Source organism: Phytophthora cinnamomi, assembly GCF_018691715.1.
Source record: "Phytophthora cinnamomi strain GKB4 chromosome Unknown Contig62, whole genome shotgun sequence".
Lineage (NCBI taxonomy): Eukaryota > Oomycota > Peronosporomycetes > Peronosporales > Peronosporaceae > Phytophthora > Phytophthora cinnamomi.
This window is the reverse complement of record NW_027150995.1, coordinates 125068-145299: the sequence shown is the minus strand read 5'-3', so window position 1 is coordinate 145299 and position 20232 is coordinate 125068. Positions and strand designations below refer to the sequence as shown.

The 20232-nt window shown below is 56.6% G+C and overlaps 9 protein-coding genes across 9 annotated transcripts; 3 read left to right on the top strand and 6 right to left on the bottom strand.

Annotated features, from left to right (window-relative positions):
* Positions 1–18: 18 nt before the first annotated feature.
* On the bottom strand, positions 19–1778 carry IUM83_06778 (Acetolactate synthase, small subunit; the record flags this gene model as incomplete). Its single annotated transcript, XM_067931009.1, has 2 exons — positions 19–51; positions 147–1778. 2 exons carry the CDS (start codon positions 1776–1778, stop codon positions 19–21), a joined length of 1665 nt encoding a protein of 554 aa, XP_067787046.1.
* A 1270-nt stretch (positions 1779–3048) lies between these two features.
* On the top strand, positions 3049–4451 carry IUM83_06777 (G1/S-specific cyclin-E1; the record flags this gene model as incomplete). The annotated part of the gene is made up of 2 exons (XM_067931008.1): positions 3049–3594; positions 3696–4451. The coding sequence occupies 2 exons, from the start codon at positions 3049–3051 to the stop codon at positions 4449–4451; spliced, it is 1302 nt and encodes a 433-aa protein (XP_067787235.1).
* An 832-nt stretch (positions 4452–5283) lies between these two features.
* IUM83_06776 (Transcription initiation factor TFIID) lies at positions 5284–6726 on the bottom strand (the record flags this gene model as incomplete). Its single annotated transcript, XM_067931007.1, has 1 exon — positions 5284–6726. The coding sequence occupies one exon, from the start codon at positions 6724–6726 to the stop codon at positions 5284–5286; it is 1443 nt and encodes a 480-aa protein (XP_067787048.1).
* Positions 6727–7695: 969 nt separating this feature from the next.
* Positions 7696–8132, bottom strand: IUM83_06775 (putative bromodomain containing 2; the record flags this gene model as incomplete). Its single annotated transcript, XM_067931006.1, has 2 exons — positions 7696–7703; positions 7922–8132. 2 exons carry the CDS (start codon positions 8130–8132, stop codon positions 7696–7698), a joined length of 219 nt encoding a protein of 72 aa, XP_067787246.1.
* Positions 8133–8358: 226 nt separating this feature from the next.
* Positions 8359–10022, bottom strand: IUM83_06774 (Transcription initiation factor TFIID; the record flags this gene model as incomplete). The annotated part of the gene is made up of 2 exons (XM_067931005.1): positions 8359–8486; positions 8540–10022. The coding sequence occupies 2 exons, from the start codon at positions 10020–10022 to the stop codon at positions 8359–8361; spliced, it is 1611 nt and encodes a 536-aa protein (XP_067787245.1).
* Positions 10023–10206: 184 nt separating this feature from the next.
* Positions 10207–12006, top strand: IUM83_06773 (Pre-mRNA-splicing factor SLU7; the record flags this gene model as incomplete). Its single annotated transcript, XM_067931004.1, has 1 exon — positions 10207–12006. The coding sequence occupies one exon, from the start codon at positions 10207–10209 to the stop codon at positions 12004–12006; it is 1800 nt and encodes a 599-aa protein (XP_067787049.1).
* Positions 12007–12092: 86 nt separating this feature from the next.
* IUM83_06772 (Phosphomannomutase) lies at positions 12093–13239 on the bottom strand (the record flags this gene model as incomplete). The annotated part of the gene is made up of 6 exons (XM_067931003.1): positions 12093–12194; positions 12273–12356; positions 12427–12450; positions 12550–12825; positions 12909–12985; positions 13059–13239. The coding sequence occupies 6 exons, from the start codon at positions 13237–13239 to the stop codon at positions 12093–12095; spliced, it is 744 nt and encodes a 247-aa protein (XP_067787247.1).
* Positions 13240–13467: 228 nt separating this feature from the next.
* Positions 13468–14295, top strand: IUM83_06771 (Sulfate Permease (SulP) Family; the record flags this gene model as incomplete). Its single annotated transcript, XM_067931002.1, has 3 exons — positions 13468–13699; positions 13774–14198; positions 14272–14295. The coding sequence occupies 3 exons, from the start codon at positions 13468–13470 to the stop codon at positions 14293–14295; spliced, it is 681 nt and encodes a 226-aa protein (XP_067787248.1).
* Positions 14296–16339: 2044 nt separating this feature from the next.
* IUM83_06770 (Mitotic spindle assembly checkpoint protein) lies at positions 16340–18731 on the bottom strand (the record flags this gene model as incomplete). Its single annotated transcript, XM_067931001.1, has 3 exons — positions 16340–16402; positions 16467–16515; positions 17308–18731. The coding sequence occupies 3 exons, from the start codon at positions 18729–18731 to the stop codon at positions 16340–16342; spliced, it is 1536 nt and encodes a 511-aa protein (XP_067787050.1).
* Between the last annotated feature and the right edge of the window lie 1501 nt (positions 18732–20232).

Below are 20232 nucleotides of genomic sequence, written 5' to 3'. Positions count from 1 at the left end.
ACGATCTCCGAGCGCTGCTTACTCCAGACCAGCCGTGGCGGGATACCCATGCTGTCGAAGAGGTGGGCGTTCGGCACACGACTTGCTAGTCGGCGGAAATTGCGCGTGATCAACGATGAGGCCGCGTCAATGACGGATCGGGGAACGTCTCGACCGTAGCCACTGCTACGCTTATCCACGCGCTTGTAAGCCTCCGTTATGGGGATATCCAGGCAAATGACATGAACATCAAAACCCGCAGCCTTGACTTGGTCGATCGTGCGAGCGTAGCTCGTGAAACTTTTGCCGCTGCCGTGAAGAATAATGTTCTTGCGCGACATGATAGCACTGTGCAGGTTCTTTTTGAGAATGAAGCGCGCCTCATCTCGGCAAAGCTGGTAACGCGTCTGAGGGCCTGGCAAGAGTTTAGCGTGAGGCTTGGAGATGACTTCGGCGGCATTGGGGTCGGTCACACTGCGGCTTTCCGGCTCATTGCCCAGCCCCACGTTGAGCATGGCATGGTAGAACTCTGGGAGCAGCGCGATGACATCGTCAACGTCAAAGTTGACGAAATCTTGCAGTGTGAGCTGCCCCATGAGGTCGAGATGACTGAGCATCGTGGACTTGCCGGATCCCGGAATCCCCAGCAGGAGCACAAACTTGGGCGTAGTCAAGTCCTGCGGTGCCGAGGAGTACAACTGCTGTGCGATGCGCGCGTGCAGTCGCAGCCGCTGTGGCGAGAAGTAGCCTTGGTCGTTCGTGTGCAGCTGGAACGTCGACGTGGGCGGCAGCGGCGACATGACATCGGCGTCCAGTGGATCCGCCTCGGAGCTCATCACCGCCGGGTCGGCGTTCTTGTTGAGCTGTCGAAACACGGACGCCGTGCCTTCGCTCACATGGGCCGCTCCTCCCTGGACCTCACTCTCTGTCTTTGCCGGGTCGGCAGTGGCGGCCTCGTTGTCCGTGGGCACGACGAGCAGGTTCTCCACCTCGGACGCCACCTTGCGGCGGAACGAGTAGGCGCTCTCCGGGTCCAGCGTCGAGTGCGACGTGTCCAGGAACACGGGCCCGCAGGTCTGCGTCTCGAGGATCTGGAAGCCCGCCTCGGTGAGCGCGCCCATGAACCGGATGACCTTGTTGGGCTCGTCCGCGAGCGTCAGGAACTGCGTGGCGGAGGCCGCGCTGCTGCGCGAGAACGGGGCGCCGCCCGCGTCGTCATCGTCGTCGTCGAAGTCGTCGTCGTCCAGAGCCACGAGCGGCTCGTCGCGCTCGGCGTCCTGCTCGTCGTGCGGCTCGATGAGCTCGGCGTCGAACTCGTTGAGGATGCGCAGCAGCTGCGGCTGGCGGCGCGGGTCGCGGCGCACCTGCAGCAGCAACTGCGAGCGCAGCAGCAGCTGCGCGTTGGCCACGCAGAAGTTGACGGTCGTGAGGTGGAAGAAGGTGACGGCCACCAGCGCGCGCAGCCGCTTCTTGAGCGCCGGCAGCTCGCGCTCGCGCAGGAAGCACGAGATGGTCACGCGCGACAGCTCCGGCACCACGGTGGAGCGCACGCACAGGCCCGTGATGTTCTGGTCCGCGTAGCCGAACACGTCCGCGATCTGCGCCAGCGTGCCCGGCCGGTTGACCACCAGCGCCGAGATGATGCGCTCCTCCAGGGCGTCCTCCTGCCGGCCAGCGGCGGCGGCGGCGGGCGTCTTGGGAAGAGCAGAGGACGAGCCGGAAGAGGAGGCGGGGGCGGAGGAGGAGAAGCGGCAGCAGCGCAGCGCGCGGACGCAGGGCGCGAGCCGCCGCCGCAGCATCCTGTCGGCGGTCCTGCGAGCTCGTGGCCTCTTCACGGGCTGGTGTGGCGCACACAGGGCGATTGGTTTGGACGGGGGAAGCCATAGAGGCCAAGTGCAGGTCGCGAGTGTGGCGTCGTTCGCGACATGCCGCCAAAAAGCTTGGCGCCATTTCCAGGGAATGGGCTCGCTGGAGTGTAGGCAGGCCACGGCGCCCAAATTGAGGTCGGCTGGAGACCCCATTTCCAGTCTTCAACTGCTTCTACCTCCCGTACCTACCTCCTGTGAGTAGGGTCAGTGTCACGCCTAGCTTTTTAGCTCCAGAATTTTACCAGCGGGGTCGTTCGGCTGCACGTCTCTATTGCGTTGAGTAGCTGCAACCAACTCGGGGACGGTCCTGGCTAAAAAGCGGCAGTGCTCGCTAAGAAAAGAAAACTGAACTCGTAATGCTAGAATTAGTAGCTTGGTAACCTCTGATTGTTTGCCTCTGATAGTTTGTGGGGCAACGCTTCATCCGACTCGCAGAATCTTCGTAAGGCGATGTCGTAGCTGTTGCGTTGGTTGGATGCTGTGAAACAAACAGCTATCTCGCCCAGCAACGTCGTGCTGGAATGCTATTCAAGGGTTAGTCTTTCACTACATGTAGATGTACCAGAGATTTCCAAGCGAAGGCTTCGCCAGCTGCATCCAAGGCAGCTGCAACTGTAGTCTACAAAGCAAGCATCGTAGGGTCACGAGTACTGTCGGCAAGGTTCGGATGTTCTCAGCCGACCCATGTCTTCAATTGACGGCGTGCGAGTGTTCTTGCTTGTTCAGCAGCAAGGAACGACACAGCACTGCGTCTGACTACTTCGTCCTGCGGGGACAAGCAACCCGTAGTCGGCAAAGGTCAAGTCGACAGAAATCTGCCCATTTCTGCTAAAATGGGTCGCAAAAGGGTCGAATAACCTCAAGAGCCAGCAGGGCCTGCGTACAGTAGACGCACCCTTTTTGCAACACCCCATCAACTAATAACCGCAGTATCCTCGATTCCACTGTAGGTCAGAAAATCGCTTGCGTCAACTCTTAAAACTCAATTCCCCGTCCGATCTCGATACCGTACTACGATTCCAAACGCCGCTCCCGCGAGGTTTTACCGCCGCCGCCGCATACTCGCGAGAGTGTGGAAGTGACGGGGGGAAGCGAAGGAGGAAGGAAGGAAGCCGCGGAGGAAGGAAGCGAAGCGAAGGAAGCAGGGCGTCGAGAGCAGAGCAGAGCCCAGAGCCCCCAGGCACCCGCGCAGGCGTCGGCCATGAATCCCGACCTCATGACGGTGCTCAGCATGCGCCAGAAGGAGATGTCCTACCACCAGCTCGCGCTCGCGTCCGCGCCGCCAGCCGCCGCCGCCGCGTTCGGCGCGCTATCGCCGCTGCAGTCGCCGCTCAAGGCGCCGGCGCCGCACTCCCCAGACTCGGTGCGCCAGCTGCCGCTCGCACTGGGCCTGCAGACGGCGGCCTTCGAGCAGTTCGGCTTCACGTGGCGCTGGATCGTCGAGGCGGCCGCGCACTTCGCGCTGCAGCGCCAGACCGCGCACTTCGCCAACCAGTACGCGCAGGTGCTGCTGCGCCGCCGCGCCGCCGCCGCCCAGGGCAGCTACGCGGCCACCGGCTACGGCGACGACGCGCGCCACACGCAGCGCCAGCTCCGCGTGCTCGGGCTGGCCTGCGTCTTCATGGCCGCCAAGATCGAGGAGGTCCACCCGCCCAAGGCGGCCGAGCTCGTCGCCTTCCTGGCGGAGAGGGGCGGCACCCAACTGGCGGCCGAGGATCTCGCGCGCCTCGAAGTGGATTACGTTGTGGTAGGTAGAGCAGTGCATGTAGAGCAGGCAGCAGGAGGAGGAGGAGCACCTGCTGGCAGACAGATGGCTCACGGATATTTGCATTCTTATGTGGTTGCCAGGAGCTGCAGTGGAACCTGCACCCGACGACGCCCTACGCGTGGCTGCTCTTCATGGTGGCGGGCGGCTCGGCCGACCAGCGCCCGCTAGACACCATGGGCGACTTTGTCAACCCGGCGCGCAACCCGTCCGGCACCAAGGAGCTGTTCGTGAACGCCATCCGCCTGGTGGACATCGCGTTGCTCGACTACCAGGCAATCGAGTACTGGCCCAGTGTGCTGGCGGGCGCCGCACTGCTGCTCGTGGACCCGGCGCTGGACTTTATGTTCGTGGCCCAGTTCCTACAGCTGGACCCCAACGTGCTCTGGGAGTGCAAGTCGTGGCTCTACGCCATGGCCTACGGGGTGTGCGACCTGGAGGCTGCCAGCACGCAGGCCAAGGACCGCTGGGCCAAGGTACCGGCGGAGGAGCTGCTGTTCATTCAGTCGCAGGTCGTGGTGCCCAGCCACCTTGCGTGTGGCCTCCTGCGCCCGGACAATGTCGTGGACCTGTATTCCGCTGGCATTAACACCTCGCTCGGAAAGAGCTACGGCTTCGAGACGTGCCCGTCGCCGTGCTCGCCCAGCGACAGCTACGCCGTCGTGGCGCCGCCTCCTCCTGCGTGCATGTGCAAGGGCAACTACCACATCTGCGGTGGGGAAGAGACGCCGGGCCCGCACGTTTACCACTTCAAGTACGGCTGGCAAGGTATTGAAACGGGACTGATGGCGGAGCCGAACTTTGGAAACCAACAAGAGCAGCACATGCAGTACCCGTAAGCGGCACTAACTAACACAGCGGAGAGACAAAGAGGGAGAAAGGAGCAGAACGTGGATGGGGACGCAAGGACAGTGAATTGGAAAGAGCAAGACCAAGGCTCGTGATCTTGATTGAAACAAGGGAGTGAACAAGCTGGTGACCTGCCCGGCTCACCCGCTAGCTCGCTGCCGCATTTTTCCTGAGGAAAAGAGGGTGGGAGATAACACAAAAATCAAAACAGACTCGGCAAGGCCTCGCACGAGGAACCAACCGGCCAAAAACCTCGGGCAAGACAACAAACTACTGAAAACATGAGCGAACAATGGCAACCGACTGGGATGGTAGAAGAAGCACGTGGGTCGATCCACCGCATCTTTTCTCATCCCAAGCGGGTGGCATGTTGCTTGACACTGCTAGTCAAGCAACACAACGATTTTACACTGCACAACGAAGACGACATTGACGGCTGCAGCCCAAAGCCTGAAGTGCATTTCTTGCTACGCTCCTATGAAATGCAACTCTCAGTCTCTTCGTTTATATGGTGAGCGTTTTCACGGCAACTTTCAGCACCAGACACTCAATTTTCAGGTGAGAGATTGGTGACAATACGAACTAGAGTGTTCTGGTGACGATGAGTGCCAAGCAGCGGTTGCCGTGTAAACCTTTTTTTATTTACTTCGATGTCGTGTACTGGTGTGTTCTTTTCACGTTTTAGCCGGAACGGACAAGGTAGCAAAACATGCCGTCGTTCCCTCGCTTCCTTCCAGCCACTACTGACCTGCAAGCAAGTCTTTATGTTTTTTGACGCGACATACATTAGTTTGGTTTTCACTGAAGGGCACCAGTCAAAGCTTATGCATTGATGGCTGGGGGTTGGAAGGCCACAGGTATCTGCAGCTTCGTGTGCTTCTTCGCCCAGAAGCCTGTTCTTTTGTTCGACGCGCTTCCTGATGCTGGTAGCAATACACCAGTCCAAGCAGCAGCGTTCAGCTTCATTTGCGCCCGTCGTGCTCGCTCAGCCTCCTCTTCCGCAGCACGCCGCTCGCGTTCCTCACGCAAACGCACAGCTTCAGCCATCTCCAATTTCTGCAACTTGCGTCGACTGCGAATTTCAGCCTCGCGCAATGCGTCGTCTGTAGCTGCCACAGCAGTGCGACGCCTCTTCTCCGTGCGCGCCATTTCCTCTTCGCGCCGGGCGCGTTTCCGCCGCTTTTCTTCAGCCTTGCGTTCTTGCTTGTTCATGCGCTCCATGTTCGGCCTGCTGGGCATGAGCTGCAATTTCACCCGAGTAGCTGTCGCGTCTGCGGCACTAGTATCCTCACGTGATCCACTGCTGACAACAACCGTGCCGACAACAGAGGTTGCAGTAACGACAGGATTTGTTGAGGCGGCATTTTTGCTTGGTGTAGCAGAGCTGGATGCGTGGCTGCTTGCACCTGTAGCGACAGCACCACCCTCGCCTGGTCGCACTTTGCTGCTCTTGTGGTGATGCTTGTGGTGGTGCTTGTGCCCGGATTCGCTGTCTGCCGAAGAATGGTGGTGTTTGTGTACCTTTTTCTCACGCTCACCGCTGACCTCCGGGGTATCACTTCGCTTCCGCTTCGCGTCATTCATACGCTCCTTCCGCTGCAGCTCGCGGCGGCGAGTCTTTTCGGTCACCTCGAGTGTTACATCTCCCCACAAATCCTCAACTACGCCGAGCATGTGCACGGCTGCAGAGTACACGCTCCATCCTTCACGATCCTTGTCTGCACGATTGTAAATCATAGCATTCTCGAAGGTCAACCGCACGTCACGAATGAATTCTCCGTGTGCCTTGTACTCAAACTCGTTCAACTTTTCCACAATTGTCGTCAGGTCCATCGGTGTCTTGATGATTTCGAAATAATCCGCCGACAATGCTGGGAACAACACTCGCACAGGCTTCCGGAAAGGCCAGCAATTTTTATCATGCTTCTGGCTGTTCAGCACCCTCAGTAGCTTTTGGCATTCCTTGGCCTTGAGCTCAACTGGCACAGTGTTTACAAACTCCGCACGCTCACGCCTCAGTTGGTCGCGCTTCGCGCGACTCTGCTCACCAGATACTTCTGGTGCCGGAACAATCTGCAGCTCGGCGCACAACGAATCGAAATACCACATCAAGTGCGCAGACATATCGCGCACCTGAGTCGACGCCGGATCATCGGCACAATTGAACTTGACAGCGTTCTGGAAAATGAGTCGTCCCTTTCGCAGGAACTCCGCCTGCGTTAGTGCGTGCGAGTGGAGCTGTTCGCGCAACGTGCGCAGATCCATGGGCTCAGTGATCAGGCTCGTGTATTCGCTCGCAAGTTGCGGGAATACCTCCAGCAGCGGGTGATTAAAGTGCAGCTTTGCCACTTGCTCAATCTTACCCAAACGATTAAGAACGCGGTCGCAGGCTGTCTCCCAGGAATTAAGGTCCGACTTTTTCTGCTTCTTGCTCTTCTTGCTTGATGCCGAACTAGAAGCAAGATGCGGTTCCACCAATCCTCTTTTCGAGGCGATTGCGGCTGATGCGCTTGAAGGCACAGAGTGCTGTACTTTTAATGGAGGGACCACCGAAGCAGAAACAGGAGCAGGTGGAGGTAATCCATGGGCCGTTGTAGCAGAAGAAGGAGCTGAGGATACTGTTGCCGAGCTAGGCAGATTGCCCAACCCGGCCTCCTAAAAACAAGAACCAAGCATGAAGCGTTAGCAATGGTACCTCCTCAGTATAATCATGATTGTACCTCCTGAGTATGATCATGATTATGGCTTACCTGAGCGCTGGAATTTGACTTGGATCGCTCCTTCTTGTCCTTCTTATCGCGTTTTTTCTCCTTGTCCCTTTTCTTTTTTTTCTCTTTCTTCTCCTTTTTCTCTTTCTTCCTCTTCTCTTTCAGCTCCTTGCGCAATCTTTTTGCCTCCTCAGGAGTTAGCCCCGCTAAATTAGTAGAGCTATCATGAGGCAATTCCTTCGACACCACCGATGAGGAGGTCGCAGGAGTTGGGATAGACACTACCTTCGCTTGAGATACAGGCTTCGTTGAAGCGACTGGGGTTGCTGTCGCGGCAGCCAAAGGCTCACTCTTCGGTATTTTCCTGCTGAGAGCTGGTTCGACGTCTCTCTTCGGATCCTTGACGGAGGCCAAACCACTCAATATTGCTACCGAAGCTGTCGGCAATGGTCTTTTGGTCGGGGAGGGCGCTGGCGATTTCTTCATTGGCTTCTGGAGTGAAGATGACCCCGTCCCGGCAGTAGTATTATGCACCTTAGCATCGGAAACCACTCGCACATTTGGTGGTGCTGTCTTGGGTTGTGTAGCAGTTGCAGACAAAACTGGTACGGTATGAGCCGAATGGGTCGGCGTATGAGTCGGCCCATTCACCATACCGTCCAGGGGGCCAAGTTTTTCGTTACAAAGCTCCACAAAATAGTTCCGCAAGTTGGTGGCCATTGCGCGGATGTCGGCACCTTCCACAGGATCACTATTATACTTGTGACAGTTGGAAAAGATCAAATGCACGTCTGCACTAAACTCGTCGACGCTGCCATACCGATCACTTTTGAGTTTGCGCTCAATTTTCGCGAAATCCATCGGTTCCGAGACAATTGTTAAATAGTCTGGATACTTGGTTGTATCGACAGCGGTCAAAAAGGGCCCAGCCGTTTTGATCTCAACCCCTCGAAATCCTTTCATCTTGTGCGCTCGAAGTTGCTTCATAATACCCAAACAAATATCCTTTTCAGGCATGCCCCCACTTGACTCTCGCGACTTCGACGACTTTGACGACTTTGACGACTTTGACGACTTCGATGATGACTTCTTCTTAATCTTTTCACAGTCGCTCGCTGGCGCACTTACCACGGGTGCAGGTGGTAACTGCGCGGAGGAAACATGAGAACCAGCAGAGGTTGTCTTGACCTTAGTTGATGAGGAAGATCGCTGCTTCTCTTTTGATGACGCACTGCTGCTCGCTGAAGAGCTGAAGATGGCGCTCCGCGTATGCAAAACGCGCAACAATGTATCCGCAGACTCGCAGTATGTCTGTCCCTGGGGATCAGGTTTCCAGTAGCGAATACAGTTGTCGAACACCAGCTTCATACCCGCGATGAACTCTGATACGTGCTTGTACTCGCCCAGATGCAGCTTCGACGATACAGTGCCGATGTCCATAGGTTCCTTGACCGTTTTGTAGTAGTTGTACGGGATTTGGTCAGGCGAGTCATAGTATGACTCGACGGGGTACTTAAACCACTGTGCTGTCTCCTGTCCATCCGTCCGATGCCCTAGAATCTCTTGGAGGATCTGGTGGCATTTCCACCGCTCCGAAATACCAGGCCACGAGCCGCCAATCTTGGCAAACTGAGTTTCAAAAACTTTCATCAGGGTGACTGCGTGGTTTCGCATCACCTTGCTAAGTATCACGTCGCTGTTGTACACCAAGCAGTTCGAGAAAATTAGCCGCATGTCGTACGCAAACGCATCGATCGTGGTGTAACTTCCACTGCGGAGTTTCTTCTGGACACCGTAAAGATGCATGCGGTTCGGGACTTTAATGCGATAGTCCGGGAAGTGGGTGAGGTCCACAGGCTGCAGGAACGGCGCCGCGGGACTGATGGCACCCTCCTTGTACTTGATCAGCTTCATCAACACTGTCAGACACGCTGTCACCTCCGAGTCCGACATCTTGGCTCCACTAGCAGTGTAGCTCGACGACGTCGTCTCTCGTTTCACAACGGAGCTGCTGCTCTGGGGAACGGCGGGAACACCAGCAGCCGGGGTCACTGAGTCACTCCTTCTGTCCGCTGCGCGCTCCACAACCTTCGAAGTGTCCTTCGTCGGGACCACACCAGAAGCCAACGACGACGACGCAGCAGCAGCTGTGCCGCCTTCATGCTCGCTGCGGTGGGATTTCTTCTTGCTCTCGCCGCTGCTGGAGCTCGAGTGCCTGTGCTCGCGATCCTTGTCCCTGTCCTTGCCCTTTTTCTTGGACTTCTTGGACTTTTTCTCCTTCTTGCTGTGTTTGTGCTTGTGCTTGCTGCCTTCGTCCCCGTCCTCACGGTGGTGGTGGTGGCTGCTACTGCTGCTGTGGTGGCTGCTGCTGCTGCGGTGGTGGTGCGAGGACGAGGAGGCGCCGTCCCCGTCCTGCCTGGCGTCGCCGCCGCCCTCCGCCCGGCGCTTCTCCTCCTTGGCCTCGCGGTGCGCCGCCTTGGCCGCGTCGTCCGCGCGGAAGACGCTGTCGATGGCCTTGGCGTAGGCCGTCTCGAACACGCGCAGCAGGTGCTGCGCCGCCGCGTAGACGGAGCCCTTGACGTCCTGGTCCTGCTTGTTGTACGCGAGCGCGTTGTGGAAGACCAGGCGCACGTCGCGCGCGAACTTCTCGTGCGACTTGAAGCGGCAGCGCGAGGGCTTGAGCCCCAGGTTCTTCTTGATGGTGCCCAGGTCCATGGGCCGCTTGATCACCTGGTCGTAGCCCGCGATGGCCACGGGCTCCATGAACACCCAGGACCAGCTCTCCTGCACGCGCGGGTTGGTCAGCAGCTCCAGCAGCCGCACGCACTCGGCGTGCGCCGCCTCCGAGATCATGGATGACAATCACTCTCGTGCGCACTCGCTCCCCTCTCGCGCCAATTCCATAATGGGCGCAAGAGTGGGGGAATTTCCGTCGGAACGGCCGTCGATTGGTCGAAAACCCTCTTCGTATTTCAGCCAATGATGCGAACCTCCGTCCGACGCAGCGCCCAAAGAGCAGCAGCCGAAGCACGAGGCGATGGCGTCCGCGGGGGGCGAGCGGCTGTCGAGCAGCGACTTCAAGAAGAAGCGCGAGATCGAGGAGGCGCGCAAGAACGGCACGCTGCCGCCTGAGCAGGATGCGGACGGCAACCTCATCAACCCGCACAACCCCGAGTACATCAGCAAGCGGCCGTGGTACCTGGGCGACTCGGGGCCGTCGCTCAAGCACCAGACGCTGCAGCACCAGGCGCACCTGCTGTCCATCCACGAGGCCGACGAGCTTTACCTCAAGGGCCGCAAGCAGCACGCGGCAGCGGCCTCCGGCGCCAGGCAGCGCAAGTGGCGCAAGGGCGCGTGCAAGAACTGCGGCGCCATGAGCCACAAGACCAGCGAGTGCGTCGAGCGCCCGCGCAAGGTCGGCGCCTGGAAGACCAACAAGGACCTGCGCGGCGACGACGTGGTGGTGGACGTGCGCTCCGAGAAGTTCGGCAAGCTCGCGTTCGACGCCAAGCGCGACCAGTGGCTCGGCTACGACCCCAAGGAGCACGCCAAGACCATCGAGCGCTACGAGAAGGTGGACGCGGCCCGCAAGAAGCTGCGCGCCGAGGAGATCAACAAGAAGCTCAAGGAGTCGGTGGACAAGAAGAAGGACAAGAAGACGCGCAGGAACAAGGAGAAGGACAGCTCGGCCGCCAACTCGGGGTCCGACTCGGACTCGGACTACGAGTCGGACATGGAGTCCGAGGACGAGGAGTTCCGCGACCACGACGAAGGACCCATGTTCACGGACCGAGTGGCGCGACAGGGAGGTGTGGGAGGGGCCCAGATGAAGACGACGGTGCGCAATCTGCGTATCCGCGAGGACACAGCCAAGTACCTGCGCAACTTGAACCCCAACTCGGCCTACTACGATCCGAAGACGCGGTCCATGCGCGACAACCCGAACCCGGAGCTGAACCCCGAGGACACGACCTACGTCGGCGACAACGTGGCGCGCTACACGGGCGACGCACAGAAGCTGGCGTCTGCACAGCTTTTCGCGTGGGAGGCGTACTCCAAGGGCACAGACATCCACCCGCTGGCAAACCCTTCGCAGGCTGAGTTCCTGAAGAAACAGTATGAAGAGAGGAAGGCTGCGCTTGAAAAGGAAAAGAGCCGCAAGATTCTTGACAAATACGGCGGCCAAGAACACCTGGAAGCACCACCGAAAGAGCTTCTGCTGGCGCAAAGTGAACATTACGTTGAGTACTCACGCGACGGCCGCGTCGTCAAGGGCCGTGAACGGGCACCCGTGCGCTCCAAGTACATCGAAGATGCATTGGAGAACAACCACACTAGCATTTGGGGCTCATGGTTCGATCGTAGTGAGATGGCATGGGGATACGCCTGCTGTCACTCGAAGGTCCGCAAGTCCTATTGCACGGGCGAAGACGGAAAAAAGGCCCTCGAGGAGTCGAAGATTGCGAACGCTGAACGCGCGATGCTCAAGCCTCCAGAGAAACTCGAGCCGGGACAAAGTGACGGATCGGCTTCCGCGCAGGCAGGTGGTGTCATTAGCAAGCGTAGCGAAATGTATGGCGAAAACATCGCTCCTGATCTGGATGAAAAGAAACTCAAGAAGGCTATCAAGAAGGCGGCAAAGGAGAAAAAGAAACAAGCGGAAGTGGACGACAAGAAGCGCAAGTACAACTCCATGGGCAATTACGAGGTGAACGCGGAGGAGATGGAGGCATACAAGCTGCTCAAGTCGCGCGGCGATGATCCTATGGCTAAAGTTCTCGGCAGCGACGTACTGCTGGAAGAGAACGAAGACAAAGGGAAACGGGCACGGCGCTAATATTTTGCATTAAGCACGCAACTCTTTCGGCATGATGGCCAAGTTGCGCGGGTATCGATAGTAGCAAGCCTCCGAACACCTCTCCTCTAAGGGAAGAGCTGGTCCAGGATCTGGATGGTCTCCTCCGGGTTCTTCACCGAGTGGCCAATAGTGCGGTCGCTCGTGTAGATCTCATAGTCGTTGCCACCCTGTATGTAGCACATCGGATGGGATTAGTATGGCGCAACAACTGCAACGTCCAAAGAATAAAATCCCTGCAAGCTTACCTTGTGGGTCTTGTCACCGAAGAAGTGGATTTCGTCGTAGTCCTTGGCGTCCAGGTAACGGAGGCAGAAGGTCTTGTCCCAGCCCTGCACAACGCATTTGGTGTGGTTAGTCAATCTGCATGGTTCAACGATGTGCGTTGCGCAAGGTCCTTACCGTCGGGAACACGTCGAACGAGATCTATGGATCATGATCACCAGGGGAAATTCAGAGATGCTATAGTCAATACACAGCGCCAGCGAGTACAGCCACAACAAGTGAGTGAGGGTCTTATCGTACCTGGCCGCCGATGGAGAAGGTCAGGTTGTAGTCGGGGAACTCGGCGCGGAGCTTCTCCACGAAAGTCTCGCGGATCTTGTGGATATGGTCGTACTTCTCGAAGTCGTCGCGCTCCTCCTGCGAGCAGTTGCGGCCAATGGGTGACACGTTGATCATGCCCATGCGGAATTCCACGAAGGTGCCGCGCTTCACGGGGATGTCCAGGTCGGCGATGTAGCGCAGCGCGAAGTTCACGAGGCGGTTGATCTGCTCGTTCGAGTACTGGCTCTTGAGGTTCTGTAGGTTGGTAGGTATTGCACGCGCCAGTCTGTCAGTCAACCAGCTCAGCCTCACCACCAGTCAGTCACGGTTGCACCCACCGTTTCGCCCACGAGCTTGCCGTTGTGGTAGGCCACGAGGCCGTTCTCCGAGAAGCTGTAGTCGAAGTTGTCGGTCACTGCAGCAAGCGTACACAGCGTCAGTCATTTTCTCTGCTTTTTATCCACCCAGCCAGGCAGGCGCCTACATACCGTCCTCGCCGAGCTGCTCCTTCTGCTTGACCAGGTCCGAGCCGCCCACGACGCCGATGGTGATGCTCTCGCGCAGCTTCTTGAGGCGCTCCAGCATCGCGGGCGTGGCGGTCTTGCGCGCGGCCGTGAGCGTGCCGTCCACGTCGAAGAGGGCGATGATGCGGGGGTTCTTGGGGGCCATCGGGGCTTCACTTGAGCTGCTTGGGATCTCTCGGGACACTTCGCGAATGATCGCGCTCACACACGTGTACATGTACATACGTACCACCTGCCGTCGATCGAATTCGTGTGTTCCACACGAACGAAGACGAACCAATCAGCGCGCGCCGCGACCCCTCGCGCAGAAATGAGCCCAAGTTGAAGTGCCTGCAACGTGCAACCAGTCCCCAACCATCCCGCAACGCCAACGATGAAGCCATCGTTCTCGCCTGGACGCGTGACCATCGACGCAGACCGAGGCTGCCCGCGCTTCGACGACGACGGAGACGCCGTGCTGCGCGCGCTGTCGCTCTCCCCCGGCGGCGGAGCTGGCAACGGACGCCCCCTGGAGCTCAGGGAGTCGTCTGGTTCATGCGCCAGGCTGCAGCTGCTGATCCAGGGCGTCGTCCACGCTGTGCTGGCGGGCATTGTGGTCTCGATCGGTAAGTTGCAGTGTGAAGAGGATAAGTAGACCAACCGGTCGACTGAGTGGTCGTGTGTCTGTTTGTTGTCACAGTGCTGTGTCCTGTCATGATTGGCTTCGCGACCATCATCTTCAGTCACCCCGAGTTCGCGGACGCTCTGCCCATGCTCACGAAGCTCGTCTTCGCGTCGAGTATGGTGCACCAACTCGTGATCACTAGTCTCTCGCCGCTGCCCTTCGCCATCGGGCAGGTGCAAGACACGGGGATGATCTTCCTGGCCAGCATGGCCGCGTCCATTATGACGGAGCTGGGTCCGACCGTACCACTAGTGGAGCGGATCGCCACTGTTCTAGTGCACTTGAGTATTAGTACTATGCTGGTGGGAGTGGGGCTGATCCTCACCGGCAAAGCGCGCCTGGCCTCGCTCGTGCAGTACCTGCCGACGCCCGTTATCGGTGGATACCTGGCCTATGTCGGTTTTTTCATGGTGAAAGGCGGCATCGCACTCACAACCGGCGTGAGTCTTGCGTCCGCGCGTGGCTGGGGCGTGCTAATGAGTTCGTCTCATAGCTTGATGCTGCTCGCTCCAGGCTTGGCTGGAGGAGTCATGCTAGCAGTGCTTACTTCTCGCTTTCGGCACTTTGCTGTGTTCCCGAGTTGCATCCTGGTGCTGCCTGCAAGCTTTTTCTTGGTGCTATGGGTCTCAAAGTATACTTTGAGTGATGCACGCGCGGCGGGATTTCTCGAAGACAAAGGAACAGGTGTCCCGTTAGCGGAAGTATACTCGATGTTTGATTTCGATCATATTCACTGGAGGGCTATGCCTGCGCAACTGCCAACGATGCTGAGTATGTTTGTGATGATTGCGTTTGCTTCATCACTGGATATCGCCTCCATTTGCATGGGAACGACCAGCAATATGAACTACAACGCACAACTTCAGACGGTTGGCATGTCCAACCTTATAAGTGGTCTCACTGGTGGCTACACAGGTTCGTACATATTCAGCCAGACCCTGTTCACTTCGCGCTTTCGCCCCAGTGCGACAGCTGAAGCACGTTTCCCCGGGATCACGAGGCTAATTGGAGTCACTCTTGCTGTGTGTGAGTTGGCCATTGTTGTGGCACCGGTTTCGCTTATGGCATTTGTGCCGAAATTTCTGTTCGGTGCTGTGATGATTTTTATTGGAATCGACTTGCTCAAAACTTGGCTGGTGGACGTGTACCACAAGCTTCTCTTCGCTGAATACTTAACCGTAGTGGGAACGTTCTGTTGCTTAAATGTTTTTGGAGTTCAGCTGGGATTAGCTACTGGTGTTGCACTGGCAGCAGCAAGTTTCCTGGTAGAATACGCCAAAGCTCAGGACGTTAAAATCGTGCACAAAACCAGTAACGTTATCCGCAACGCTGATCAGCATGCATTACTGTATGATTCCAACTCACCAAGCGCGGATCCGGGGAGTAGCGGTTCTCGGCAGCAGGATGCTATTGTTACGATCGAGCTTCAAGGTCATATATTCTTTGGCTCGGCCACACGCATCCAAAACTGCGTTAAAAGCGCAGTTTACGTTCGCTCGCCACTAGGAGGGGCTGGCGGCGATGGCGCTAACTCCAGCAATGGACAACTTTCTCGAGCAATGGGGCAAGCGGAGAGACTGCCACTTCTATCGAGCGTACGAGAAAGACCCGCAATGTACAGTGGCGATAGACGGGTAAATATGCCTCCGACATTAGTGAACCTACATGGACAACCATGTCTTGATCGGGAACGGCAACCTACACAATTTGTGGTTCTGGATTTCTCTCAAGTCAGCGGGATGGACGCTACTGCAGCACGGTCATGCTTCTTGACACTGAAGTTTTCATTTAGTATGGGTAAAGTTTGTGCGGTTTACTGCGGGATGAAACCCAGCATCGAGTTTCTTCTGCGGGCCAATGATGTGATTCCCGCAGCTCCAATTCAGGATGAAGAGTGTTCGCAGCCACAGCAAAGGGGATCATACGTCACATCCGATCTGGATCTAGCTTTGGAATGGTGCGAACAACAGCTCATTCTTTCGGCGGCAAAGCGGCGATCCCTTCGTTCAGGCCATCACTTAATTTACTCGCCGCTGAACTCAACAACTCTACCACTTTCGCAAGTGTTTGCTGCATATCTGACAGACGCTCACAAGGATGACCCCGTGTCGCTGCAGCACCTGGAGGAGCTAGCTCAAATGTTCAATATGCGTGAATGGACTGAAGGAGGCCAGCTTTTTTGTGTCGGTCAGAGTTCGGACGCGTGGTTCGTGTTACTGAGGGGCACAGTCGAACTGATGACAATCCAGACTGAGTCTACGCTGTCGTCTGACTCACCGAAGTCGGAACATGCCCAACCTGAGGAAGTGCGGGCCCCAAACACTTCAGTTGCGAATGATAACCAGCAATCCACGATGATGGAACTAGTGGGGCGGGTCCGACCGGGTTGCATCTTTGGCGACATGGATTTTATGCTGATGCAACCGCGGGTGTTAGATGCAACGTCCACGGCACCTGACACCGTAGCTGCGTCCTTCACGCGGAAGCAAATGGTCGAGTTGCGCAAAAGCCGACCCGAGCTGGCTTTACTCCTCCACGATGTTCTATTGAGAGCCTCGTACATGACTCTGGCGGAGAAACTTCACTCGCTTGCCATCTGAAAATGCTGCTTGCGGTGCCGGCGACGGTGAAGAATTTCAAAAACCTGAGCAAACATAGCGAGTAAGCAAATAAATAGAGGGAAAAGCCTGGGAAAGCAGACAACTCACCCCATCGGAGCCAACTGTGTCTTCTAGCTGGTTTGCTTGGTCCAACAAGCTCATTTTCAGCACACTCCGAACATGCTCTTCAACTTTCTCTGCCTGGCCTTCGCTTTTTTGTTTGTGATGCTCAAGATGCCATGTTTTGTTACTATGGTGAGGACCAAGTCGACTTGGTGGTGACTGAGGAACACGGCACATCGACTCGTGTTGGTGCTCCGCGGATTCTAAGCAAGGTGCCGCTGACGAAGGTCTCGTCCGCACGGGAAGTTGCATCAGAGAATGCAGCCTGGTCTTTTGTGTCAGTGGTTGTGGAATACCGTACACAGTGAGAGGCTTGCACTCGATAGCTTGGTATTGCCGGGGACTCTGCTGCGTTGGTGGTTGCTGTTGTGAGCCCCATGAGCCTTGAGTTGCACGTAGCTGTCGGTAACGCGATGCCAGCTCGGCTAATAGAAGATCCTTCTCTTGCTGTGCTAATTCAGCACGCACAAGTGATACCCGTTGTTCTTCTGCTCCGCTCGTTGCGAATTCCAGATCATGCTCGAGGGAGTGCACTTGGGCCTCTAGAGCCCTTAACCGCGCATGAAGGCCATCCAAGTCCGTCTCAGACCATTCACCCACGCTAATACCAAGCTGATCGTAGGCACTTTTCACAAGTCGTTTTAGACGGATGAAGTCGCTTTCGAGGCCATTAATGCGAGATACACTTTGGCGTCTACGTTGACTTTTATCCTGCTTTTCTTTTGCTTCTGCAGCACATATGCGCTCAAGCCGCTCCAGTACACGTCGTCTCTCATGACTTACTCGCAAAATAAGTTGTTCGCCGAAGCGCCTTTCAAATTCGTACCGCAGACGGATCTCGATATCCTTCTGTGCCTCCGTTGGCACAAGCTCCGTTGGTTTAGTTTTGTCGCTTTCATCTAAGCGGAGAAATGACTCCACTATTGACTCCAAGTCGCCTAGCTGGCCCTGTTGGTTCTCTTTCCACTTCGCTACTGCATGCTCGAAATCACACCATTGCGCCTCGATAGTCAGGACACGCTCCAGCCGACTCGTCAATAATGCCAACTGGTCACGAGTGGCATTTTCTAGTCTCTGTGAGTCCGCAAGTGCCCGCTCTCGACCCTGCGCCAAGGCTTGTAATCTATCAAACTTATCCTGCCACCGCACGCTTTCGTTTGCGGCTTCAACCAGCTTGTTCTCATTGTCGATCAGAGCCGAACGAGCTTCACTGAGCAACTTTGTTGCTTTTAATTTCTCGTTTTCTGCTTGAGCCAGAGCGAGCTGCAGCTCCTGTAGGCGGTGTTTGTCACTATCACGGGTGTTTTCGAGCTCACTTACACGGGCTTTCAGATTCGCCACAGTTTGCGTTGCCGCACTCAACGACTGTCGCAGTGAAGGTACAAGCAGCAGCTCGTTTGCTGTAGACGGCAGTGAATCCATGCCGCGAGTAGTGCTGTTCTTTCCGCTCTTTTCTCCACTTTGCCGAGGCGCGCTCTCAACACTCTTGCTTTCTCCTGGCAGGGTGCTACTTGAGACCCTGCGCTTTGGCCGCGACATGCACCGCACCAAGGTGTTTCGCATCTGATCAAGCTCACCGCGTGACGTTCGAAGCGCCTCCAGTAGCTGCGAGTTGAGCGTCTCAAGGGACTCGTTAGACGATCGCATCTCGCTCAGCAGCGCCTGGAGGTGGCTTTCTCGTTCGTTGTGCTCAGCAGTGAGTTGGCGCTCGCGTTCCGCCAATATCGCGGCTGCCTGGCGCGCTTCTTCGAGGCGAAGACACTTTTCCAGCCTCGCTGTCCGGTCCACTTCCTTGGCCAGTGCAGCACGTGCACGACGCAAAGCCAAGTCTCCCTTCTGTTCTTGCTTGTGAACAGCACGCTGTCCATCGCGTTCCGCCTTGGCCAACGTTTGCGCGAGGCTCTCGGCCACTTGCGCCGCGTGTTTACTAACGTTTGCCGCCAAAATACCGAGTTGGTTCGTGAGCATGTCCTGCAATCGCTCGTGGAAGGCCACGAGCTGCTTGCGCCACGCAAAGTCTCCTCGAACGAACTGAGACCGGTCGTCGAAGTCACCCAGCAGCGCCTGCACACTTTCATGCACCAGTTCAGCCTCGCGTTGCAGCATCAACTCGAGCTGGGCCTTCCACGCTGCAAACGCGAATGGCGGGGAAGCTGCATCCTCCACGACAGGTTGAGAGAATTCTTGGGTGGCGTCCTCTTCCTCCACACGAGAACGAGCAGGGGAAGACTCGGGGCTGTCGGTGGTCATTATTGAGCACCAAACGCCAGGTGAACGGAGCGCGTTCGATCCTCTATTTACGTTTGAACGTGTTGAGGTCATTTTTAAACCGCTTGTCATCGCGGGTTATTGCTCCAGCGATGTCTTGTCAATTACTGTCCACTCCGCCCTCGATGGCGCCACATGCACAGGAGGGTTAACTGCACACTAAAGATCCATGGTAGCAGTTCAACTTGTATGTGTGTAGCCATGTTGAAAAAAATCGACCACCGAAAGATCGCTTTGACACGCAAACCAGACACAAATGCGCCAAGTGGCAGGCTTCGTGCTGGGTCTTGTTGCCTGTGTCTGCGCTTCGACCGGCAGCACGGGCAGCGAGCAGCAATGGGTTTCCAATGTAGGAAACGTGACTGGCGACCACTTTTCAGGCGGTGGTCCGCTGGGTGGGCTCCAGGACCCGGTAACGTCGCTGGAGATCCTGTACCCCCTCGATGGAGCTATGGAGACCCCACCCTTCCGACTGAGAACGGTGGTCAACATTCGGGCTGGCGGTGCTGCGTTGTACAGGGAGGTGTACGCCGACATGAGTATTTGCTTCGAGTCGGGCAACGTAACACTTTCGTGCTCCCCAGTGGGCGATCCTTGGGTGAAGCTGCAAGATTGGGAGTTTGGTGATTATACTTTGCAAGCCTTTTTCAGCCATGTTGACGATGACGGCGAACCGAGAGGTGACAGATACTGGATGTCGGCTCCAGTCACATTTAATGTTGTCAACAGTTCCGTGTTTGCTGCACGAACTGCAGACTTTGTGAGCTCGAGACAAGCAAAGTACAGGGCTGGCTTTGATCTTTCCCTGCTTGAGTGGGCTTCACAGCAGCAGCGACAGCGACCAGAAGAAATGCTAAAACGACTGGAGCAAGATCGTGTGGGTCTTTATGAAGCGACGTTGGACAGCGAAAATCTCGATATGGAGCAAGATGAAGAGTTGGTGCTCCTTATCGGCGTGAAGACCGCCGTTGTCACGAATTTTGCGCTTCGGCAAGCTGTCCGAGAAACTTGGGCGAGTAAAGAATATCTACCTCGCGATGCTAAAGTACTTTTCGTGGGGTGTCGGCCATTTTCGCTCGTTGGTGACGATTATATAACACGGGAAACGGAGCGCAGACGGCTCCGGGAAGCTATAGCCTTGGAGAAAATGGTCTATGGGGATTTGCTTACGGATGAACTCGACTGCAACGACTCTTACCTTGATCTAGCGAATAAGGTGAAGGAATTCTTACATATCGCAGCAACAAAGTACTCTCGTGCACAATTTGTGATGCTTGCTGATGATGACGTCTACGTTCGGGCGGATAAGCTGGTCACGTTTTTTAAAAATCTTGGACCACAGACTCGATACTACAGTGGGCAGGTGCCTTCGGTGCAACACGCTCGAAAAGACACGCCTAATCGAAACGATAGCCTGAGTTATTCGCTGTCCGTGAAGCTGTATCCGCTCTCTGAGCTTCCTCCGATGGCAATGGGCGCGTAC